Source organism: Terrapene carolina, unplaced genomic scaffold (genome assembly GCF_002925995.2).
Source record: "Terrapene carolina triunguis isolate 2854851 unplaced genomic scaffold, T_m_triunguis-2.0 Scaffold210, whole genome shotgun sequence".
NCBI classification, from domain to species: domain Eukaryota; kingdom Metazoa; phylum Chordata; order Testudines; family Emydidae; genus Terrapene; species Terrapene triunguis.
The window spans coordinates 39,080,778-39,102,161 of record NW_020664561.1 but is presented as its reverse complement, the minus strand read 5'-3'; the positions used below and the strand labels follow the sequence as shown (position 1 = coordinate 39,102,161).

Here is a 21,384-nt window from a genome sequence, read left to right as displayed (position 1 = left end):
TTATCTGTAACTAGTTTGATTAGGCATAGATTTGCGCATTTTATTTTATTTTGCTTGTAACTTACTTTGTTCTGTCTGTTACTACTTTGAACCACTTAAATCCTACTGTCTGTATTTAATAAAATCACTTTTTATTTAGTAATTTACTCAGAGTATGTATTAATACCTGGGGGAGCAAACAGCTGTGCATATCTCTCTATCAGTGTTATAGAGGGCGAACAATTTATGAGTTTGCCCTGCATAAGCTTTATGCAGGGTAAAACGGATTTATCTGGGTTTAGACCCCGTTGGGAGTTGGGCATCTGAGTGCTAAAGACAAGCACACTCCTGTGAGCTGTTTTTGGGTACACTTGCAGCTTTGGGACAAGTGATTCGGACCCTTGGTCTGTGTTGGAGTCAGACAGGAGTGTCTGACTCAGCAAGACAGGGTGCTGGAGTTCTGAGCTGGCAGGGAAAACAGAAGCAGGGGTAGTCTTGGCACATCGGGTGGCAGCTCCCAAGGGGGTTTCTGTGATCCAACCCGTCACAGGCATGTCTACACTGGCAGAGTTACAGCGCCACTCAGAGCACTGAAGGGAAACCGCTGTTGTGTGTTCACACTGTCAGCTGCCTGCACAATAGTGTGTTCATACTCACAGCACTTGCAGCGGTATTCAGAGTGTTGCACTCTGGGGAGCAATTCTACAGAGCATTTTTTCCTCTTCTGCTGCTAACAATTGTTGGAAGACCGAGGGGGTCGTGGGGCATCTTGGGTCCTGTCCCAATGCCCCGTGATGCATTGCTTAGCATCCCAGCAATCCCTGTGCTTCTGTCCGCATTTGGCGCCATCTTTCAATGGTTTGTGTACGGCGTGATCTGCCTCTTCGGGCTGCAGGAATGGATCCTGAACTGTTGACGAGTATGCTGCTCGCTACACATCATGAGTGGCAGTGGAGTTATTCCTTAAATTACAAAGGCGAGAGGAGTGCAACATTGATCTCGCCACGCGTACTACCTACGACATGAGATTGCTTGTGGCATTCACGGAGGTGCTGACCACAGTGGAACGCCGCTTTTGGGCTAGGGAAACAAGCAGAGTGGTGGGATCACATAGTGATGCACGTCTGGGATGATGAGCAGTGGCTGCAGAACTTTCGGATGAGGAAAGCCACATTCATGGGACTGTGTGATGAGCTCGTCCCAGCCCTGCGGTGTAAGGACATATGAATGAGAGCTGCTCTGCCATTGGAAAAGCGCGTGGCGATTGGACTGTGGAAGCTGGCTACTCCAGACTGCTACCTATCGGTCGCTAACCAGTTTGAAATGGGAAAGTCAACCGTTGGACTCCTGTTGATGGAAGTGTGCAGGGCCCTTAATTGCATCCTGCTCCGAAAGACCGTGACAGTGGGCAATGTGCGTGACATTGTGGATGGCTTTACACAAATGGGCTTCCCTAACTGCGGAGGAGCGAAAGATGGTATGCATATTCCAATTCTGTCACCAAACCATCTAGCCACCGAATACGCTAATCGCAAGGGGTATTTCTCAATGGTTCTCCAGGCGCTTGTGGATCACCATGGGCGTTTCACAGACATTAATGCAAGCTGGTCCAGAAAGGTGCATGCCGCACGCATCTTTCGGAACACTGGCCTGTTCAGGGAGCCGCAAGCAGAGACCTTCTTCACGAACCAGAAGATCACTGTAGGGGAAGTCGAAATGCCCATTTTGATCCTGGGAGACCCCGCCTACATCATAATGCCATGGCTTATGAAGCCATACACGGGGCAACTTGACATCAGCAAGGAGTGGTTCAACAATAGGCTGAGCAAGTGCAGAATGACAGAGTGTGCTTTTGGCCATTTAAAGGCCCGCTGGCGCTGCCTCTATGGGAAGCTGGACCTGGCCAATGACAATATTCCTATGCTTACAGATGCCTGCTGTATGCGCCATAATATTTGTGAAGGGAAGGTTGAAAGCTTCACTCAGGGCTGGACCTGGAGGCTGAGTTTGAACAGCCAGAGACCAGGGCTATTAGAGGGGCGCAGCGCGGGGCCATAAGGATTAGGGATGGCTTGAGGCAGCAATTTGAAGCTGAAAGCCACTAACATTTGTTGCTATGCTTGGGAGTGCAGTGCTTGTAATGGTAGTAGGAGGGTGTGATTGGTGTAGACAATACAATATAAAGGTTTAACTTAACTGTCTGTTGCTTTGCAGGGCTCTGTTTGCTATCAATTAATAGAATAAAGATTGCTTTCAAACCACCACAATTTTTATTCAAAAACCACTGGAGGAGAGAGTTAAACAAAACAAAACAAAAAATCAGCAGTGAGGGGAAGGGAAGGTCCCAGGCAGAGGTGGGGTCCCGGGATGGCTAAAGATTTGTGCTTGTCCAGGGATCATATCCAACCTTCTCCTTCGGAGTACAATGCAGCAGGTACTGTAGTTCAGCAAGGCCAAACTGCAGAGGGATGGGTGTTGAGTGCAGTGGGTACTGGGAGTCCGCAGTGCTGGACTGTGAGGGGGAAGAGAGAGGAATGCTGTGGGTATAGACTGGAGCCAGGAGGTTGATAAGTGTGTTTTGAGGGTGTCTAGGAGCAGTATGGGAATGAGTTTTGCTACAGAGGTTGCAGGGCAAGGCAGGCATGGAGCTGCTCAGTTTGCAGTGCTAGTATCACCTGGAGTGTGTCTGCTTGGTGCTCCATAACATTTAAGAGCTGCTCCATGGCTTCATTCATTTCAGTTCCTCTTTTTGCTGTCCCACCACTCCTTCAATTCCTGTTTCTCCGCCACAGAGCGCATCATAACATCACACAGAAAGTCCTCCTTAGTTCTTCTTGGCCACTTTCTAATTCTGCACAGCCATTCAGACACCGATAAAGAGGGAGGCTGGGCTCCCAAAATCATTTCTGTGAAGTTTAAATGCAACATTTTACAGAAGCAATCTTGTTTGCAACACACAGACCACTGATTCAGTGATTTAAAACACAGCCAGTACTCACATACCGGTCATAACTGGCTGACCCCAGGCAAGCACACATGAGCCACAAGACCCCCAAAATGGTGAGTAGCTGCATGGGCAAGGTAAATCACTCTTCCCAGACCCTTCTGTACACTGGGCATGTGGCTCTTAGGGAGAGCCAGAACTGTAGGGATCGGGGGGGCTGATAATCATTCCTGTCCCCATAGGATGTGATCATTATGGAAGCTATCGCGCTGCCAAGGGTGAGTAGGGAATCAAGGGAGGGTCTTCTCCAAGAATGCGGCTTCTGCCCTGGTCTTTATGCAGCTTGCCTGTGTGCAGCAATGGTGCCTCTTCCCCCCCCCCCCCCACTCCCCCATGTGATGGCACAGTGGCATGGGAAAGTTACCATTAATGGGGCAAGAAACAAAGCAGCTCTGCCAAAGAACCTGCGGCAGCAGTTTGCCCAGTATCTCCATGAGAGTTTCCTGGAGATCTGAGGCAAATTCCTGTGAAGTGAGGGAGTCAATCAACAGCCTTTTCCACTGCTCAGATTAGGCATGTGTTGGGAGACAAACCTTTCTGCAACCCTCCTGCCCCCCAACAACTCGCTTCAGCGATTCCCAAAAGCAAATCCACTTACCGGGGCCTCCTCTCCTGTTTGCGCTTCGCCAAGATCCGACAGCTGTGACTGGCTAGCCTCCTCTGGGGTAGAAAAGAGCTCCTGGCTGTATGCATCTCTGACCTCCGAGTCATCCTCTGCCTCTGGGTCTCCCTACCCCTCCACATCCTCGTCCAAGATTTCCTCCTCCTGGCTCAGTCCACTCTCTACTGGCACGCGAGCCACCGAAGTATCTACAGTGGTCTTCGCAGTGGAGTTGGGGTCGCTGCTGAGTACTGGGTCCAGCTCTTTGTAGAACTGGCAGCTCGTGGGCGCAGCACTGGAGCGGCGGTTTGCCTCCTGCACCTTGTGGTAGGCGTTCCGTAGCTCCTTCACTTTGACCCTGCATTGCAGCACGTCCTAGTCATGGCCCCTTTCTGTCATTCATCATGAAATCTGTCTGTAGGTATCATAATTCCTATGGCTGGAGCGCAGCTGGGACTGGACAGCCTCCTCTCCCCAAATGCTAATGAAGTCCAGCAGCTCAGCATTACTCCAAGCAGGGAATCGCCTGGTGCATGGAGCAGGCATGGTCACCTGGAAAGATGTGCTGAGACCACTGCAAACATCACCAAGCAAACAGGAAGGGGACTTTCAAAATTCCAAAGGAATTCATAGGGTGGGGATGATGGTTGGTCACCTGAAGACCGGGCAGTAGAGTTTAAAACTATGACCAGAGAAGCAAGAACAGGCATTGTGGGACATATCCCAAGGCCAAATGCAGCTGTGATCGACCAGTGTTTACACTGGCACCACAGCGCACTAGCCCCAGCACAGAAAGCTGTATGCCTCTCATTGGGGTGGTTTTTTTACAGCACTGCAATTGTGCAGTTTCTGTACACTAAGTGGCCTGGCAGTGTGTACACCTCAGAAGTTACAGCGTAGAAAGCTGCTTTACTGCACAGAAACTTGCCAGTGTAGACAGGGCCTCTAACAGATCTTACATCTAAAAAAAAAAAACAAAAAAAAAAACCTACCATAGAATCTGTAGTGAACTGAACAGAATCTCTGCTTTCTCTCATATGAAATATAGCACTTCAACTAGCACAGATCATCCCCATCATCTTGCTATGGATTTAGATCAATGTTAGCTTAGAGGAGAGTTTCGCATTGCCAGCTAATGAATTGCCAACATTACTTTCTATAGCACCTATGATTTCCATGCAAGTTTTCTATCCAGATACTGACCTGGCATGATCTTGTTTAGACCGACATCTAACTCAGACATAGCTTATAATTTTATGGTTGTTTGTAACACTATAGCGATGGTATTTTTAAAAACATAAAATGGATTGTTGAGATACAATAGTCAACTAATAATCATCCATCTTTAAGTACCCAGATACTCTGATAGCAACACAATTTTTTTTTTAACAAAATGACTTCTGAAATCAAAAATTGCTGTGGCATTTGCCTCTCTGTTGCACCCACTGGTTTAAAGACCTTGACAAAAAAATGTTTTAAAAGTATTGGGAATAAGAATCCTGAACTCTTAACAAAAGAGAAGTAACAAATAAATAATACTTGAGAGTGTGTGTTTTGAGAATTTCCAGTTGCCTCAGTTACAAACGTATAATCTGGTAAAATAATTCACTATCAAACCATCTCTTCACAAACCAAATTTGACTGACTCTGCCTTATATGAAATTGGAATTCTAAATCAGGTTCTTTTTCTAATTCTTTTTTTATCGTTTTTTCCACACTGACATTTGAAATCCTTTTTAGTATGACAGCAATAATTAGTCTTAATTTGAGGATACTGCAACATATGGACAAAGAACTAGGGTAATTGATTTAACAATCATACATTGTCCTCTTTTTGGAGGTCATTTAAACAGATTAGGTTATGCATGTTGCCAAAATGACCCTAATCTTCCCGGGAGACAAAAAGTTTACAGGAATCAGTAGAATACAAGGAAGTAATAGGAGAACCTTGTTCCAAGGGGTATTATGAATTATTGCTCTGTAAATGAGAGAGTCAACAAGAGTCCATTTCTGCATAATTCCTAACTTGGCATCAGACTAAATCTGGTGACAAAAACCACTCTCATTCAAACCTCACCCAGGGGTGTGAGGGGGGAGAAGTCAGGCTCTAAATGAGAGCTAAGAATGTAAAGGTCAGATGATCAAAAGACATTGTTGTCTGGTGGTGTTCCTGTGTTCATGGCCATGTGTATTCAGAGGAATTTGCCAATCAACCCTTGTAGCAGAATTCTGCTGCAGAATCTAAACTTTCATTTATTTTAAGTTTAAATTCTAGCCTTTGATTTTTGAAAGAGCCTCCCAAACACAGAAAATGTATACCAGTTAACAATCCTTAAGATAAATGAGGGCAATTTATACCTCTCAGGCGAATGACGACTGTCAGACAAACACTGCTCTTCATTTTAGCAGAAACATCTAGTTCTTGAGTGCCCAAGCACCAACTCTTTGCTAACCTGTTGCCAAAACCTTCAGCTTGCCTAACGACTTATGCAGTGTAGTTATGCCTTGTCACTACAAAAGTTTTAAGCACACTGAAAGTTTAGGGACAGTGTAAAATTGAATATTAAAAAATAAGTTAGCACGGTCCTGATTGTATTACACATCTTCATATTTAATCAACGCATTTCTTTAGACTTACTAAAAAAAACTAGTGGGACTTGCTGCAGAATTTAGGTTCATCTTATCTGTAATACTTCAAAAATGTGTACAAGAAAGACCAACTGGCTGCCTTACACAATTCTAACACAGAGGCCTCATCCCTCTGGCAGAGATGTAGCAATAGCTTTGGACTGAGGTCTTATTCAGTGAAACAGGTAAGGGAAGACCCTATGATACACAGGACCAGAAATTCCATTGGATTATGGTGGTCTTGAAGGTCCCTAGACCAGCCCCTTCCCAAAGCACAACCTCTGATTTTCAAGATAAAAAAATAAATTTCATATTTCTCAGGTAGAATATAGGGTCTCATTGTCCCAGAGGTGGAAACCAAGTATTTCATTATTAGAGCCATACCAATTTTACGGCCGTGAAAAACATGTCACAGACTGTGAAATCAACCCTTCCCCATGAAATCTGATCTCCCCTGCTGCTTGGAGCCCAGGCTCCTAGCTGCTAGTCTCGACAGGCTGGGGAGGGACAGGAGTTGTCCTTCTCCTGTATGGCTGCTCCTTGTGGTGAGATCAGACCCACCTCCAGAGGCAGCACAGAAATGAGGGTGGAACATCCTCACTTCTGCACTGCAGCAGCCTGGAAGCTGGGCTCCAGGCTTCCATTCTCCTCCTCCTCCCCCTGCCCCTTTTTCTCCCTGCTGTGGCTCTAGGCGCTGAGCTTGAGGCTTCCGCCCCCCAGCCGGGGCAGCCTGGGCTCAGAGTGACCCGGTCAAGGCTTCCACCCTGGGGCTTCTTCTGGGGCTGGGGCACCCATTTTTCCAGGGGAGCCCCAAATTGGCTGGGGGTGCCTGCCTTAATCTGTCCCTGGCATGGACTAGCAGCTAGGAACCCACGGTTGGGGCACTCCCAGCAGCATGGGGGAGATCCTACCCACCTCCATCTCCGGGAACCTCCTCTAGCTGCAGGGAGCTCTGAAGGCAGCACAGAAGTGACAGTGGAAATCTTGGGACCCCTTTTACAACAACTTTGCAACCCCCCAGAATCTCATTTTGGGTCATGACTCCCATGGTTACAAGACCGTGAAATGTCAGATGTAAACATCTAAAATCATGAAATTGACTCATTTAAAAACCTTCTGGCTGTGAAATTGACCACAATGGACCGTGAATTTGGTAGGGCCCTATTCATTACTAAAAGAATAGGGATGATGTCCACGTCAACGTTCCCTGAAAGACTGGACACCTGTTGGATGCGAGAGCCAAAGGGAAGCATGTTTAAGTGGATAGGAAATCATACTGGAACCCTGGGTTCCACTGTCACCTCTACTACGGACTCAGTGTTAGGATGGACAAGTCACAATCTTTCTCTAGTGGTAAAAGTGGGGCTAGTGCTACTTGCCTACCTCTGTGGATGTTTGAGACTTATGGATGAAAGACAAATGCTAAGTCTTTATGTTGCAATTAAGAGCTAGATGTTCTTAAAGTAGAAAACTAGAGGATATAGATGGATATCTAGAAAACATTACTAGCCAAAACAAAACAAATCTACAGATATCTATGTAACTAATAAATGTTGGCACACCCCCACCCCATAGAAGGACTATGTGCTAGTCATCCCTGAAAATTAGTGAATAGAACCAGTTTTATTATTTTATACTAAATTCAGTTAGCATATGTAATTGAAGTAAAAAATTGGCAAAATACAGGAAAACTATTTTGCAGTCTCAACATTAGAATCCATTGTCTAAATAACTTTTAATGTCCCTCATCCCAGGAGGGCCAGCACAGCCCGCAAACTACCTCCTTATTCTCCAGGATCTCTGCTTTTATTAAAGCATGACTGCTAAGAACCTTGAAAATGTTAACAAATGTAAACAAGCAGTTGTGTTCTTTGACTCTGCAAACAATAACATTGAGGTATGACTGTTCACATTCATTTCACTGGGTATTCATTCAGATGTTAACAGTAATACTTTAAGAGTATGTCTGGATTATGAAAAGACAAGGTTAGGTTAAGAGTTAGCTGACTGCATCCTATTTTCTACTGTAGATGCAGATTCACAATTTTTTTTAACCTTGCTTTCTACCCTCGAGTCCCTTTGCTCCTCAACCTCGGTTTCCTAATGTAGACAAATGTTCCACGGCTATGTCTAGATTAGACAAAGAGGTCAAGGTTAGTCACCATTTTCTACCTACTACAGACACAGATTAGCATCTCTGAACCTTGATTTAGCTGATTGAGATCAACCCAAGGTGGATCTTATCCACCTAAAAGGTGGTAAATTTGTCTGCCCTAAGAACATATTACCTAGCCCCATTCTCTCTTCCTAATCTAGATATATCTTTTGACTATTCCACTACTGATTAAAGTATTAAAACAGAGAGAGAGGATCATATTACTAAGAATTATAGTGAGTGAGTGAGTGGGCTTGGGAAGAGTATCATTTATTTAACCTCTTCCCTCCACTCCAATCTAGGAGCCATGCCAACAGAGCCTAGTGGGGCACCTAAATCCCATTAATGAGCCCAGACGATCAAGGGTATATTTGAACTTCACTTAATGGGAATCAAAGCCAAAGAACTCTGTGTGCCTGATCACAGTTTGAGCATTTGCACAATATTTATTAAGAAAGGCATCTCCTTTATCATCTCAAGTGGACAGAACATGGAAGATCATAGCTTTTGTCCCAATTTGACCTGCACACCCCTAAAAACAAACACACATTTATTCCATATATGGACTGCACATGGAAACTGTAGGTGTTTTAAAATAAAAAAAAAAGTTGGAAAGTTGAGTTATTTTGACCTTTCAGCCTTAACTAGGGAATTAAGGTCATGACTCCATTGTTAAATGGTGACTTACAATGCTCTCTCTCTTTCAGCAATTTCAAAATTGCATCTGTAATAAAAGTAGGATAACTTATTAATGGGGTACTGAACAATATTTAACTCCTTTTACATGGAAGTACAATGTGAAAACCCCCACTCATGCAATGGGTGGGGGTTTTCACATCACAGAAGAGATTTCTGTTGATCAGGGAAAACCATCTGATGGAAGGAAAAAGCAAAAGACTCCAGTGAAGGATCTCTTGCTGTGCTATATATGGACTGGGAAGGAGGCTTCAACTTCTGTTTCTTCAATCTCCAGAATGTGTAAGATATGGGTAACAAAGAACAGAGAAGGTTGGCACCATCTTGCTAAATATCACTAAATCTGAAATGCTTTTGAATCTTGTTCTGGTTTCCTTCTGCTTGTCTGCAACTTTAAAGAGGGTTTTGGTACAAGGAACTGAATTAACAGCCAAATAACAGAATCACAAATGCTATAACTACTTTAGCATCAGGCAGAAACTAGAACCGGATATGAGCAGGAAGCTAACTGAAGTAGGACTTCAGAAATGCTTTAGCCTCGATTGCCGACTAACACATCAAAGAAGGCAATTTTAATAATACTTTGGGTGTTTTATTTCTTCAAAATTCTGTAGCAACATTGAACTATTAGTCCAAACTGGTGAATTTAAAGATGGAGAAAACACATTTTCAAGCATTACAGCATGTGAAGTTTAAAATTTCTTAGCGAACATAAAAACAGGCCAAGTGCCAAATTTACACATTTTTAACCTCGTGCGCTATTACATTAAGCCACTGATTCTCAAACTAGGGGTAGGGATCCCTCAGGGGGTTGCAAGGTTATTACATGGTTTGCGGGGAGGGGGGGGCGGGGGGGAGGCACGAGCTGTCAGCCTCCACCCCAAGACCTGTTTTGCCTCCAGCATTTATAATGGAGATAAATATATTAAAAAGTGTTTTTAATTTATAAGGTGGGGTTGCACTCAGAGGCTTGTTATGTGAAAGGGGTCACCAGTACAAAAGTTTGAGAACCACTGCATTAAGCACTATGAGGGTGAAAAAGCTGATGTTGAATTTCTCTTAATATTCTCAGTTCAAATGGCTAAATATACCAATACATCACTAACCTATATTTTTCTGACTATTCCTTTGCCCATATTATTGGCAGCTCAGAGTGCACAGTCCAAGTGCCGTACAAGGTAACTTAAAATCTAGGTGCTGAGTTGTAAGCTTATGAACTCCCTATAGTGAAGAAATTTCCTGCTTTTGGAAAATTTTACTGTTCTCGTGCCACAACTTGCAGTCATTCATATTTGATGATTATTTAGAATAATGGAAGTGCTGCTCCACACAAGAACACATTGCTGCTTTCTTCAGAACCATGGTTCCCAAACTTTAGTACTGCATTTCCCTTACAGATATTTTAGATGTTTGTGGCTCCCCACAATTAAATATTTTTTTAAAACCAACTCACTGCAACTTTTTTCAACTACATACAGTTTAATTATCGAATATGGGTTTTAAAAATTATAAACTCAAAACATGAGGTTTTTTGGCATGTTTGGGGACAGCCTAAGATTTCAGCAAGAATGGGCCTGTTCCAAACTGCATAGGTTGTACAACATTTGGTTGAATCTGATAGTGCCAGATGTAAGTTGTTTTCAGAGTTTAATTTTTTTCTATATTTAGTTTTCACAGAAATCATGGCTGAAAACCTAAACTCTGAGGTAACGAAGCAGATGGAAACAGCACTTTTACAGCTTTGTCACTGAATTCTTCATACTACTTCATAGTAACAGAACTCCTGGTTTTATATTTGAAAAACTGGTCTTTAGCATGTAATCACTTGACAATTTTGAAAGTTTCTTGAGCCAAGTTACTTAAGGTTGGAATGGAGTGAACTGTTACTGAGAACGGGTTTCGAATCCATCTGTATCTGGAGATTGGTGTTCAACTCCAGGAAAATATTCATTAAAATGGGAATACAATCCAGTTTATATTTAGTCTAATAGCATTCTGACCACTTTCACTCCATCTTTTTAAGAAGTCTGACATGTTGATTTGTATTCCTACCCTGAAGTGTTAGGTTCAGAGCATTCAATTTATCAAATATGTCCATCAGGTAAGCTAACGTAGTCAAGAAGTCCACATTAGACCTGTAATCTGCAAGGTCTCTTTTTCAGAGGAGGAAAGTTCTGACTGCACAAAATTCAAAGACCATTGTAACACTTTCCCATGTGACAACCACCTGACTTCTCTCTGAAACAGAAGTTCAGTGTGGTCAGAGCCCATCTGTTTGCACAGCAAATGAAAAAGTTAACTGCTTGGGATTTTATAAACAATTTTAATAAAAATGGTGGGGACTTTGTATTTCAGGTTGCAACTTCGACACCAAAACTCGGCAATGAATCATGCAATGTCCAAATTGCTGCTAGTACCACTCTATTCATGCTGCAACCTCACTGTTCTTTATGGTCATGGCTGCTGCCCCATCTTTGCAGAGTTCCCCTGTAACAGGGCCCAGGCAAGCCCCTCTATCTTCTGCCACTTCTGTGCCCACAAACCAGCCAGAGACTTCTGCTTTGGTGCAATCACCCATGCTCTTTATTTATAGTATAAATTCCTACCACCTTGTAGCTACAGACAGCACCAGCCTCATAGCCTCAGGGACTGCTAAGGAGGCCAGCAGCTGTTCCCTATTTGCCACCTAGGCCTGGGCTTACTCAGCCTGCTCCAATTCCCCTTTCCTGATTGGAGCTGGCATGACAGAGGTCTGGCTCAGGGTTTCCTACCCAGCACCCTGTCACACCCACACAGAACCAAGTTAAGACCTTCCATCCATTATGAAGGTATCAAGGATCTTGACTATTTCCTCAATGGTAGTTCAGGATAGTATTTCTTTAAAAGTTCTTCAGCTATTGTCCTGGCTATGGCAATGGAAGCTCACTGTAAGTAAGATTAGTAAGGCTGTCTTAAATAAAAAGATAAGTACATGTAAAAGGATTTCAGGCAAACATTTTTGTGTTAACTTCTTTTGCTGGAGTGAGCAAGTCATCAGAAATCAGACCACTCACTTTTTGGTGCTGTCTAATGAAAATTAATTGAATAATTTTTACAAGACCGTAAATTAAATATTCGCTTCTGGGTTGAAAACTGTATTACCAACCGCACCACTGTTAAAGAACTTCTCAGTGTTATACTAAATCTTTGGGAACTGATGCTTATAATGGGAGTTCACTTACAAAGCAAATGCTGTAGCTATTTTGAAGATAGTCTTTTTATGATACTATGCCACTCAGTTGAAAATGTGACAGATTTAAAAATCAGAAGAAGAGACACTCTTCACTCCTCCTTCCACCACTATCAAATTGGGTTAGTCTACAGGGGAAGTTACTCTTCAGAGTTTGAGCTTTAAAAACCTGGCAAATCCAGGCTGTGCAGTTCCAAGCAATGGTTTTTACACATGAGTTTAATAGGATAAAACCTTCTGAAGTATTCTTTAAAAAATCACTACAACATGATGCTGTATCTTATGATAACCATGGTAAAACAATCCAATATTAGATATGAAATAACTGAAAAGTCAATCTATTTTCTTATCCAATTTGTAAAGGTAACTAGTACTAGTGCTTCCTTGATTAATCACTAGGCCATTCTGACCTAGTCTCAGTGGCTTTATCAAATTAGTACTTAACGAGCCAGCTTCAAATCAGAAACGTGATTTGACAGTTTCTTCAACAAGGCAGCAGATGAGTAAGAAAGGACAGAAGGATACTCAAAATGAGTATTGAACCCTACCACTGTCATTTCTTTAATGCACTTGCTACAAACCCCAAGCAAGAAACCCGCAGCAGAGTAAATCAATATAAAAAGATAGCTTTCTTTCACCAGGGAAATCAAGTAGTACCTCATATCATTTCTATTTCCCTTTGAATATACAGCATATCCTGTTGAATATCTTTACTGAAATGGAAACTCTTGACATACACTGTAAAACCTTGAGCCTGCAAAGACTTGTGAACATGCTTAACTTTACACACTGTAGTCTCTATGAAGTCACTGTGACTACTCATCTGCTGAAATCTGATCTGCTCTACTCCCCTCACTACCAATGTCTTGGATGGAGCTAGAATTTCACCAGCTGTAAGTTTAAATACATACATAAGCAAGCCTTTGCAACATCAGAGCCCAAACTTGGGAGGCCTAAGAAATGAACTACCACAAAGAGATGAACAGCTTCAGAAATCCCTCTAATTCCACAACACACATTTTCAGTATGTCCCAGTATAAAATTTTATTAATCTTAAAAATAGAGTTATACAAGCAAATACATGGTTTTCTTAAACACTACATTCTAAATAAGAAATTGTTCACTGCCCAAATTAACCTCCAGGCTGTGTTTCTATAGGGCAATTATTGTGGAATACATGACTATGAATATTGAAACATAGGGTTTCACACTGTGTTAGCTTGTTAGATGTAATTAAGAAAATCAATGTAAAGTTTTATTTTTGCATATCTCTAGAAATATTAAGTCAAGATGATAAAACAGAAGTTTGCGTGTGAAATGCTTTGATAAAATGGTATACAAAATACTAGTATTGTGTAGATTGGAGAATTTTCTTAAACATATGCCCTTTAGTACAAGAAAGTTAAGATGATTCATTGGATACTTGAATGTAAGAATTAAGATATCTTTAACTTCAGGTAGGATGGCATCTCTCATCACCCCCAACTGTTAGAAATTATAGTTGTATCTTAGTCATTCCTTGAGAAAAATGACATCTAGAGGCATATGCCTATAATATCCAACTTGGTTATGTCCAATCTCAAGCATTCTCAAACTGGAAACACAATAACCCAGAGGAGTGACATTTATAACACCTAAGAAATGGTCTTGCAGAGTCTGATCATAGTTGGTTAACAGACTATGTAGTGCAAAGAAAGGATGTTACACAATTAAGCTTCAAATGAGTACTAGAGTACACTGATCTTCAATGGGTAACTTAAATCTTGGCTACAGATTTTACTAGTGCAATGGTGTCCAAGGTCTGACCTCTGTAAGACATATCTTTGGAAAATAACCCCAGCATTCTCTCAGTAGGTATATAGGATAGGTTAGAGTCAGAGCTGAAAAGATTAAATGTTGCAGCTGAAAAGTAGTCACATTGACAAGGATCCTGTATCTCCTACTAGTTTTCACATCATGTACCCCTAATGATCTTATTCTTTTCTCTTCTGACTTGTAATATTTCCCACATGTTACAAAAAAAAATGCACAAAACTTTTCCACTAGCATAAAGCAAATAGGCATTTTCCAGAATTTATGTAAAATTAATCTCATTAAATTCAATTTAAACACTGTCAGATGAAAATGCAAGGTCATGCACATTAAACCAGACAATGACTGTACTGCAATATTTCTTCAAGTATTTTCTCAGAGAAAATATTGTTAATCTGTGTGACAAACCATAAATCCTTATCCCATTGTACAGGCATCAAAGGCTGAGTGGCTACAGCATGAGCCAAAAGGAAAATGCTAAAGAGAGGGGAATACCAATTAGTTCCGTAGCCTTCAGTTAATTTCTTTTTGGAAAGCCTGCAAGTAGGAAGACATCTTAATTATTCATAATCATTTTAAATTGAGACCTGAACATAGTCTAAGGAAACTCAGAAAAATATATAGTATTTGGATAAAAGCATCATCATCATCTGCAAAGAACAATGTTTTATTTTCTTGACGCTCCCCTCCCCAACTCCAAGTATGCTCTCTCTGATAGTGGCCAGGGATTCAACTATGATAAATAGCAGTGAAGAAGGCAGGCAACACTGCCTCAAGCCAACAAGTTTTCATTTGCAGTTAATTTGACCTTAAAACTTGTTATCCGGGACTCCTTTACTGAGATTTAGTTTCCTAAAGTGGAGCGTTTTCAAAACATTGAACACACAATCTCAGGGCTCTGGAAGATCTCTGCAGTATGTGTGAGAAGGCCCACTCTCAGCATCATGAATATTAAGAATTCATCATCTGAACTCTATCGTACATTGTCAGATTGATCATAAATTACTCCCACTGGTAAAATTGTATCTACCCAGCTAGTTAAAATAATATAATCCTAGAAATGTAGGGCTGGAAGAAACTCTCGGGAGGTAATTTAGACTGGCCACCTGTGCTGCATCAAGACCAGGTATAACATCTGACAGGTGTCTAACCTGTTCTTAAAGGCCTCCAAGAACAGTGATTTCACAACCTCCCTAGGGAAGCCTATTTGAGTGCTTATTCTTATAGTTAGTTTTCCATAATATCTAACCTAAATCTCTTTTGCTGCACATTAAGCCCTTTACTACTCCTCACCCTACCTTCAGTAGAAATGGATAACAATTGATCACTGTCCTCTGTAAAACAGCCCTTAACATATTTAAAGACTTATCAGGGGTCAGACCCCCGGGGTCATCTTTTCTCAGAAAGAAACAGGCCCAGTTTCCCCCCCCACCTTTCCTCATAGGTCTAACTCCTGCTTATATTGAAGTCCATGGTAGAATTTTTGAAAAATCTCACTCATGGAGAAAAGATAATACAATGTTTTAAATACAGATTCTTAATACCAATCAAGGACTGCTTCTTCCCCACTGCAGGATTCTTGTATTTCTTCAGGTTCTATCTCTGGGTGTGTGTTGGTTCTTTTTTTATTCCACACCCCCCTCTAACACTGAAATGCATTATTGTGAATAAGATCTGTTCAGATATCAAGTAGCATAGCTAACTGACTTGTGTATTTTGAATTTGTTGTAGAACATTCTTGGAGTAAACATGACGCATAGTATTTTAACCTCATCTTTGAGCAGTCCTTTTTGAACTACATCAGCCTCTTTTATTGGCACTCTTTCATCCCCAAAGGAACCACAGACTTTCACCTTAACTGTCTTCAGATTTTCCAGCTTTCGTACGAAGGCACTTCAATAATTTCTCTAACTGTACAATATTCATTAGATTTTTTTCAAGTCCCCACACTTAGACTTCTTGAAATCAAATACACTTCTACTGCATTCTCCGAACCCTTTCTTATGTTATATTGAAATTAACTAGTTGCTGATGACTGCTAGGTCTCCTCCTTATTTTCATGTTCTCACTCAACTGTTCCCTATCCACAGGAAGAAAATCCAGCATCCTCCCCACTCTGAATTCGCTGTCTAGATAGTTTGTCCTTTACAAGTCTTCGGATCCCCTTTATTTAAATATATTTGACATGTGTTTTACTTAGTAGCTGTGTGAATGTTTTGCATTTTTATGACAGGAAAAAATAACCAAAAAGACAGCCATTTACATATTGTAGATAAGGCTAAAATAATCACAGAACAAATAAACTCAGCACAAAATGATGGAAGGACCTTGCAGTTGTCCCTGACACAGCATGGGCCTTCAAAGAGGCTCATGTATTTAATACTCAGTTTGGGAATTGGAGGAAGAGGTGCAACCTCTCTAAACCACTGAACAGAAGAATCAGTTTTTTCCAATGAAAGAATTAACTATACGAACATCAAACTATCATCTTAAGCAGCTTGCCATACTGCCAAAACTTCAGCTTCAAGACTAATGAACCTAGCATGAAGGCAAATTATCTTCAAATCCAAGGTCTTGCAATGTCTAAAGTGAAGTGTCCAGGAAGATTTTAAACACTTTGAGTGTCCGTCCAGGAATTTTTCTATTAATTCTCCTTTAACACAGTTGGAAGGCAGCAGTTTCTCCTCTAGCACAACCTCACTAGCATCAAGTTGATTGTTAATTGGTATGGCACTGGCATACTGCCACCTCTTTAACTACTTCACAAATTGTACCTCTCTCTTCCGACACTTCAGACATGAAAATTGCCTCATCCCGTTTTAGTTATTCCTACTACCACCATAAGTTGCCAATATAACCTTCACTTCATATGCATCAGATGGATGGGGCACCATGAGAGAACTTTAAGCTAGTACTGGGTGGAAGAGGAGAATGTTTACATATATAGTTTTCCTCCCTCCTTCTATGCTCTTTTCCCACTAGTATATACAAATTTAAGCTAAAACCTGTATCAATGTAATGCTATGGTTGATTCCTGTTAACTCAATGTTTTCACATCTGTTCTCCCTCTCCCACAACCTTAACACAAAAATAAAGTCCTGTTTTGTATGCTCTTTTACAGCTGAAGTGTGGCTGGCGGAGCCCCTTATAGCCTCCCACCCCCAATTCTCCACCTACCAGGCTTTGGGGGCGTAGGGAGAGAGCTCGGGACCTCTTCCTTGCAGCAGGGTGGTGGGGTAGGGTCTTTTGTCTAACTGGGAGGTGGGTCTTGTGGCTTCAGTCCTGCGGGGTATGCTTGCTGGGGTTCGGGGAGTCAGCAAGAGAGGGGCTGAAGCCCCAAGCCTCGCCAGACGCACCCTGTGGGGCTGAAACCCCGAGCCCCAGCAGGTGTGCTCTTGAACTTCTGAAGCTTGTCGTATACGGCTTGGAGGGTCAATAAGTTTGGCCGGCCCTGGTGCTGTCATGCAATTAGCGCCCATACCATCACCACACACTTGTGCAGTTTTCCTAGATCAGCTGCTTATTTAATATTGCTATGTCTGTGTGTATTTCCAGTCAAGTGAAACTTCCTAGAATTATCTTGTGAAGTGCTGACAGCTGGATTTTAGTGAATTGCAATGGACTATCAGCATGTCTTCCTTCAGTGTTGCTAGAACAGATATAAAGTGAGAGCAAGAGCAGAATGGCAAGGAATTCACACAAAAATAAAGCATGTAAAGATGCTGGAATCCTTAAAGCTTATATATACTGAGTAGTCCCCTGGAGTTCACTATCTTTTGTAATAGATCATTCTTCATGTAAGATACCTTGTTTATGGTAACACACTTCTAAGGATCTCGTACTGGATTTACAAATGTTAAACCTTTCACTGCACCAGTAGGGTGAAGTCACACACAGATTTGTTACCATTTAAAGAGATAAAGAATGATGTTTAAAACTATTCTACAATAATATACAATGTATGTTACGAAAGAGCTAAAAAATTCAAAGTTGACTCACTTCAACCATTTATGCTATTCTGTTACATAAATTTTAAAATTCACTAATCTGTCAGACTGAAATGAGAGCTACTTCTGTGTGGACCCAGTCCAGGAAGTGTTTTATACTTATGCTCTCTGTTGGCTTACCAGCTATAGTAATTCCCAGAAACGTGCTGACATTTTTGAATATACTGGCACAAAGTAAAAAAGAAAGCCAGTTAATTTCTTGCTCTCTCAAAACCATAGGAAGGAAACCTGCAGTTATTACTGGAATTTAGTAACATTGAAATCATTAGGCTTACTATTGTGATGTATACTTGGTATCTATTAATTTTGGATATAATTATAATTATTGATAAAGTTATTTTCAAACTGCTCTGGTTTGCAAACTATGGAGATTAAAATAAAATGTAAAAAAATTCTTCAGTGTCCTTGAATACTTGGGTCATTACAGCAATAATAGCTGCTGCCAAAAACAAAAGAACAGTTCTTCCCATCTTTCATTTCTTCCCTTCCCGGCTCAAATCCCAATCATTCTTCCAGTTAACCAAAGTTGAAGAGGGTTCCCACCAGAGCTAGTTAGTAGTACCCGAGTGATCAGAAGGGCTACTGTAGAAAAACAAAAGGTGCTTGCACTCATACCTGAGCATTATCTCAGAAGCTGACCTGTGCCAAACCTTCAAATTCAGATCCTCTCTATATTGGACTGTCGTGGAATAGCTGTATTTCCCCATGACTTAAATGAGGTTCTAATTAGAATATTTACATAAGCCTAGGAAACTTACTACTTAATTTTAAAAGTTTCAGAAAGTGTTGTGAAGGTTTGATTTAAACTTACCTTTCTGGTTTCAAACTGAGCTTCTTCTTGGCAACACTCTCTGCAGAATGGATCTAGTTGATTCAAGCTAAATTGTCCCAGAAGGTTGCAAGAACTACATAGCAAGTTACTGGAAAAGCCTAGTTCTCTGCATGCTTCTGATGATAACTGCGCCCCATACACAGATATCTGAAAGCGAATAAACAATCATTACATATTTTAGCATTTCAAATAATTATTTGCAGTTGTGGGAAGGGAATGCTATTTAATAGCTAGTCAGGACTCTTGGGTTCTACTCTTGACTCTACAACTAATTTGCTTTTTCAGTTTAGGTAAATCACTTAAACTCGTGTAGCATTGTAGATACGCTACAACTCTCCATTGCAGCTGTGCTCCTGAGGATGTAGCAGTGGGCAGTTTCTGGAAGCCTACTTTGTTTTCCTGCTCCAAAGCAGGCCCCAGTACAGCTGTTCTTGCATACAAGTTCAGGTGTGTGTGCATGGTCTAACACACTTCAGCTGTGGGAAAACAGTCTGGCCCCACACAGCTTTTACTGTGGACAGTTCAGCCAATTACAGTATGATTACAGCATTCATATGCAACTCGGAGAGAAATAAAATAAATGCTTAGAAGAAGAAAAAAAAAAGGTAGAGAATGTAATGAACCCAAAATGAGACTTGGCAATCATTGATGCATTAAGTATTATTACTCCTGCATATTTTCATTTTTCAACAGGAGAATGAACACGTTAAAACAGTGGTTCTCAAACTTTACTGGTGACCCTTTCACATAGCAAGCCTCTGAGTGCGACCCCCCTTATAAATTAAAAACACTTTTTAAATATATTTAACACCATTATAAATGCTGGAGGCAAAGCAGGGTTGGGGTGGAGGCTGACAGCTCGCAACCCCCCATGTAGTAACCTCACGACCTCCAGTTTGAGAACCCCTGTGTTAAAAGGTATAAATTACCTAGGGAATCTGTAGAATTTCCATCATTGGAGATTTTTAAGAGATTAGATCAGTGGTCCCCCCAAACTTTTTACCTCATGCACTTCCCCCTCCTCTCCCCAGAGCTGTGGCAGGGCCGCAGCTCCAGGAGGAGGGGGCCCCAGCTGGTGGTGTGGGTGGGGCCAGGAGTTAGGGCCTCAGGCCTGGAGCAGAGCTGAAGGTGGAAGGCGCTCCCTCACCTCCTGCATGGGGGCTAGCCCAGGCCTCCCCCACATTCCTCCATGTCACCTTAGGGGGACGCCCCACAGTTTGGGAACCTCTGGTCTAGATAATACTTAGTCCTGCCATGAGCACAGGGGACTGGACTAGATGACCTCTTGAGGGCCCTTCCAGTACTATGATTCTATAACATTTCCTCTAATTTTCTTCCTATGGTACTTTCAGTAGCTGTGTGTTTTGCAGCTCAGTAAAAAAGGATAAATATTGTATTTAATACAATCCTACATTTTTCATGCATGGGTGGATGGGGAAACTAAGTTTTGTGTGTGTTTGTTTTTTAATTTAAGCCATCACTGCTCATCAACACTATGGAAAGGGAGAAGTCTTACAGATCAGATTCAGATAGCAAGGGCAGCAGTAACACAACATTCTCCTCACTATACAACATCCATAAACCATGAGCCGAAAGGGGCAACCACACAGCCCTTTTCCAAATCCAAACCACAGCTTGCTCTTGGTACTGAGAATGCCGAGCTCTAACTAATACTATGGTACGGTGTCGGGTTAGGGATGCATGGGGACAACATCCAGTTGGAAGGAGAAAACCAGCTCACTCGTTTCCCGAGTTACCGTTCAGCCTCCAGAGCAGCAACTTTTTAGTTATAGTCAACCCAGGTTAGAGCCGAGAGGGTAACCCGGAGAGGAGAACCTCTACCTCTCAAAACCACATCAGAGCCACCCACCCTCCTAAACCGTATCCACCACGGGCGTGAGCCGGGGCAGGACCAAGCCCTCCCCGCGGGCGGGGCAATCAGCACCGCCGCTTTCTAGCAGGGACAAGGAGAGAAAACGGCGCAGGCGGGAGCAGGGGGAAAGGACGGGGGGCGGGGGAAGAGAAGGGGAACGTGCGGGTATCAGTTATGGGAGAAAAGACGAGCATGAAAAGAGCCGTCCCGGCCGCTAAGCCACGTCTCTCTGTCACTCACTGCCCCCGCCGGCATCTCGCTGCCCGCCAGGCCCTATGGGCTTTCGCCTCCCTAGGGAGGAGTACCCACGGCAGCCCTCTCCCTCGAGCCCAACCAGATTGGAAGCTGCCCTCACCGCCTGCAGCACCGCCAGGAACCAAAGTGGCCAGTGCCCCAGAGCCGTTAATCCTGTAACCGCCGCCATTTTAGTGCGGAGCTGCTCTGTCAGCGCCGCCGCCGGGAGGCTGCTCTCAAGACCCCACCCTCGTAGGGTGACCCTTCGCTGCCTACGTCGAAGGAAGCAAAATGTACGAGTAGGACCCTTACACCGCCGAGGGAAAAGATTATC

General features: G+C 42.4%; 1 protein-coding gene across 1 annotated transcript in view; it reads right to left on the bottom strand.

Moving 5' to 3' along the window:
* LOC112109882 (selenoprotein F) overlaps nucleotides 1-21,290 on the bottom strand; it is a 40,135-nt gene extending 18,845 nt beyond the window's left edge. Inside the window, exons 1-2 of the mRNA XM_024204603.2 lie at nucleotides 21,172-21,290; nucleotides 18,923-19,090 (exon numbers count right to left, since the gene is read on the bottom strand). Coding sequence (XP_024060371.1) covers nucleotides 18,923-19,090; nucleotides 21,172-21,240 — 237 coding nt within the window. The 5' untranslated portion in view covers nucleotides 21,241-21,290. The remainder of the gene's footprint in view (nucleotides 1-18,922; nucleotides 19,091-21,171) is intronic.
* Between the last annotated feature and the right edge of the window lie 94 nt (nucleotides 21,291-21,384).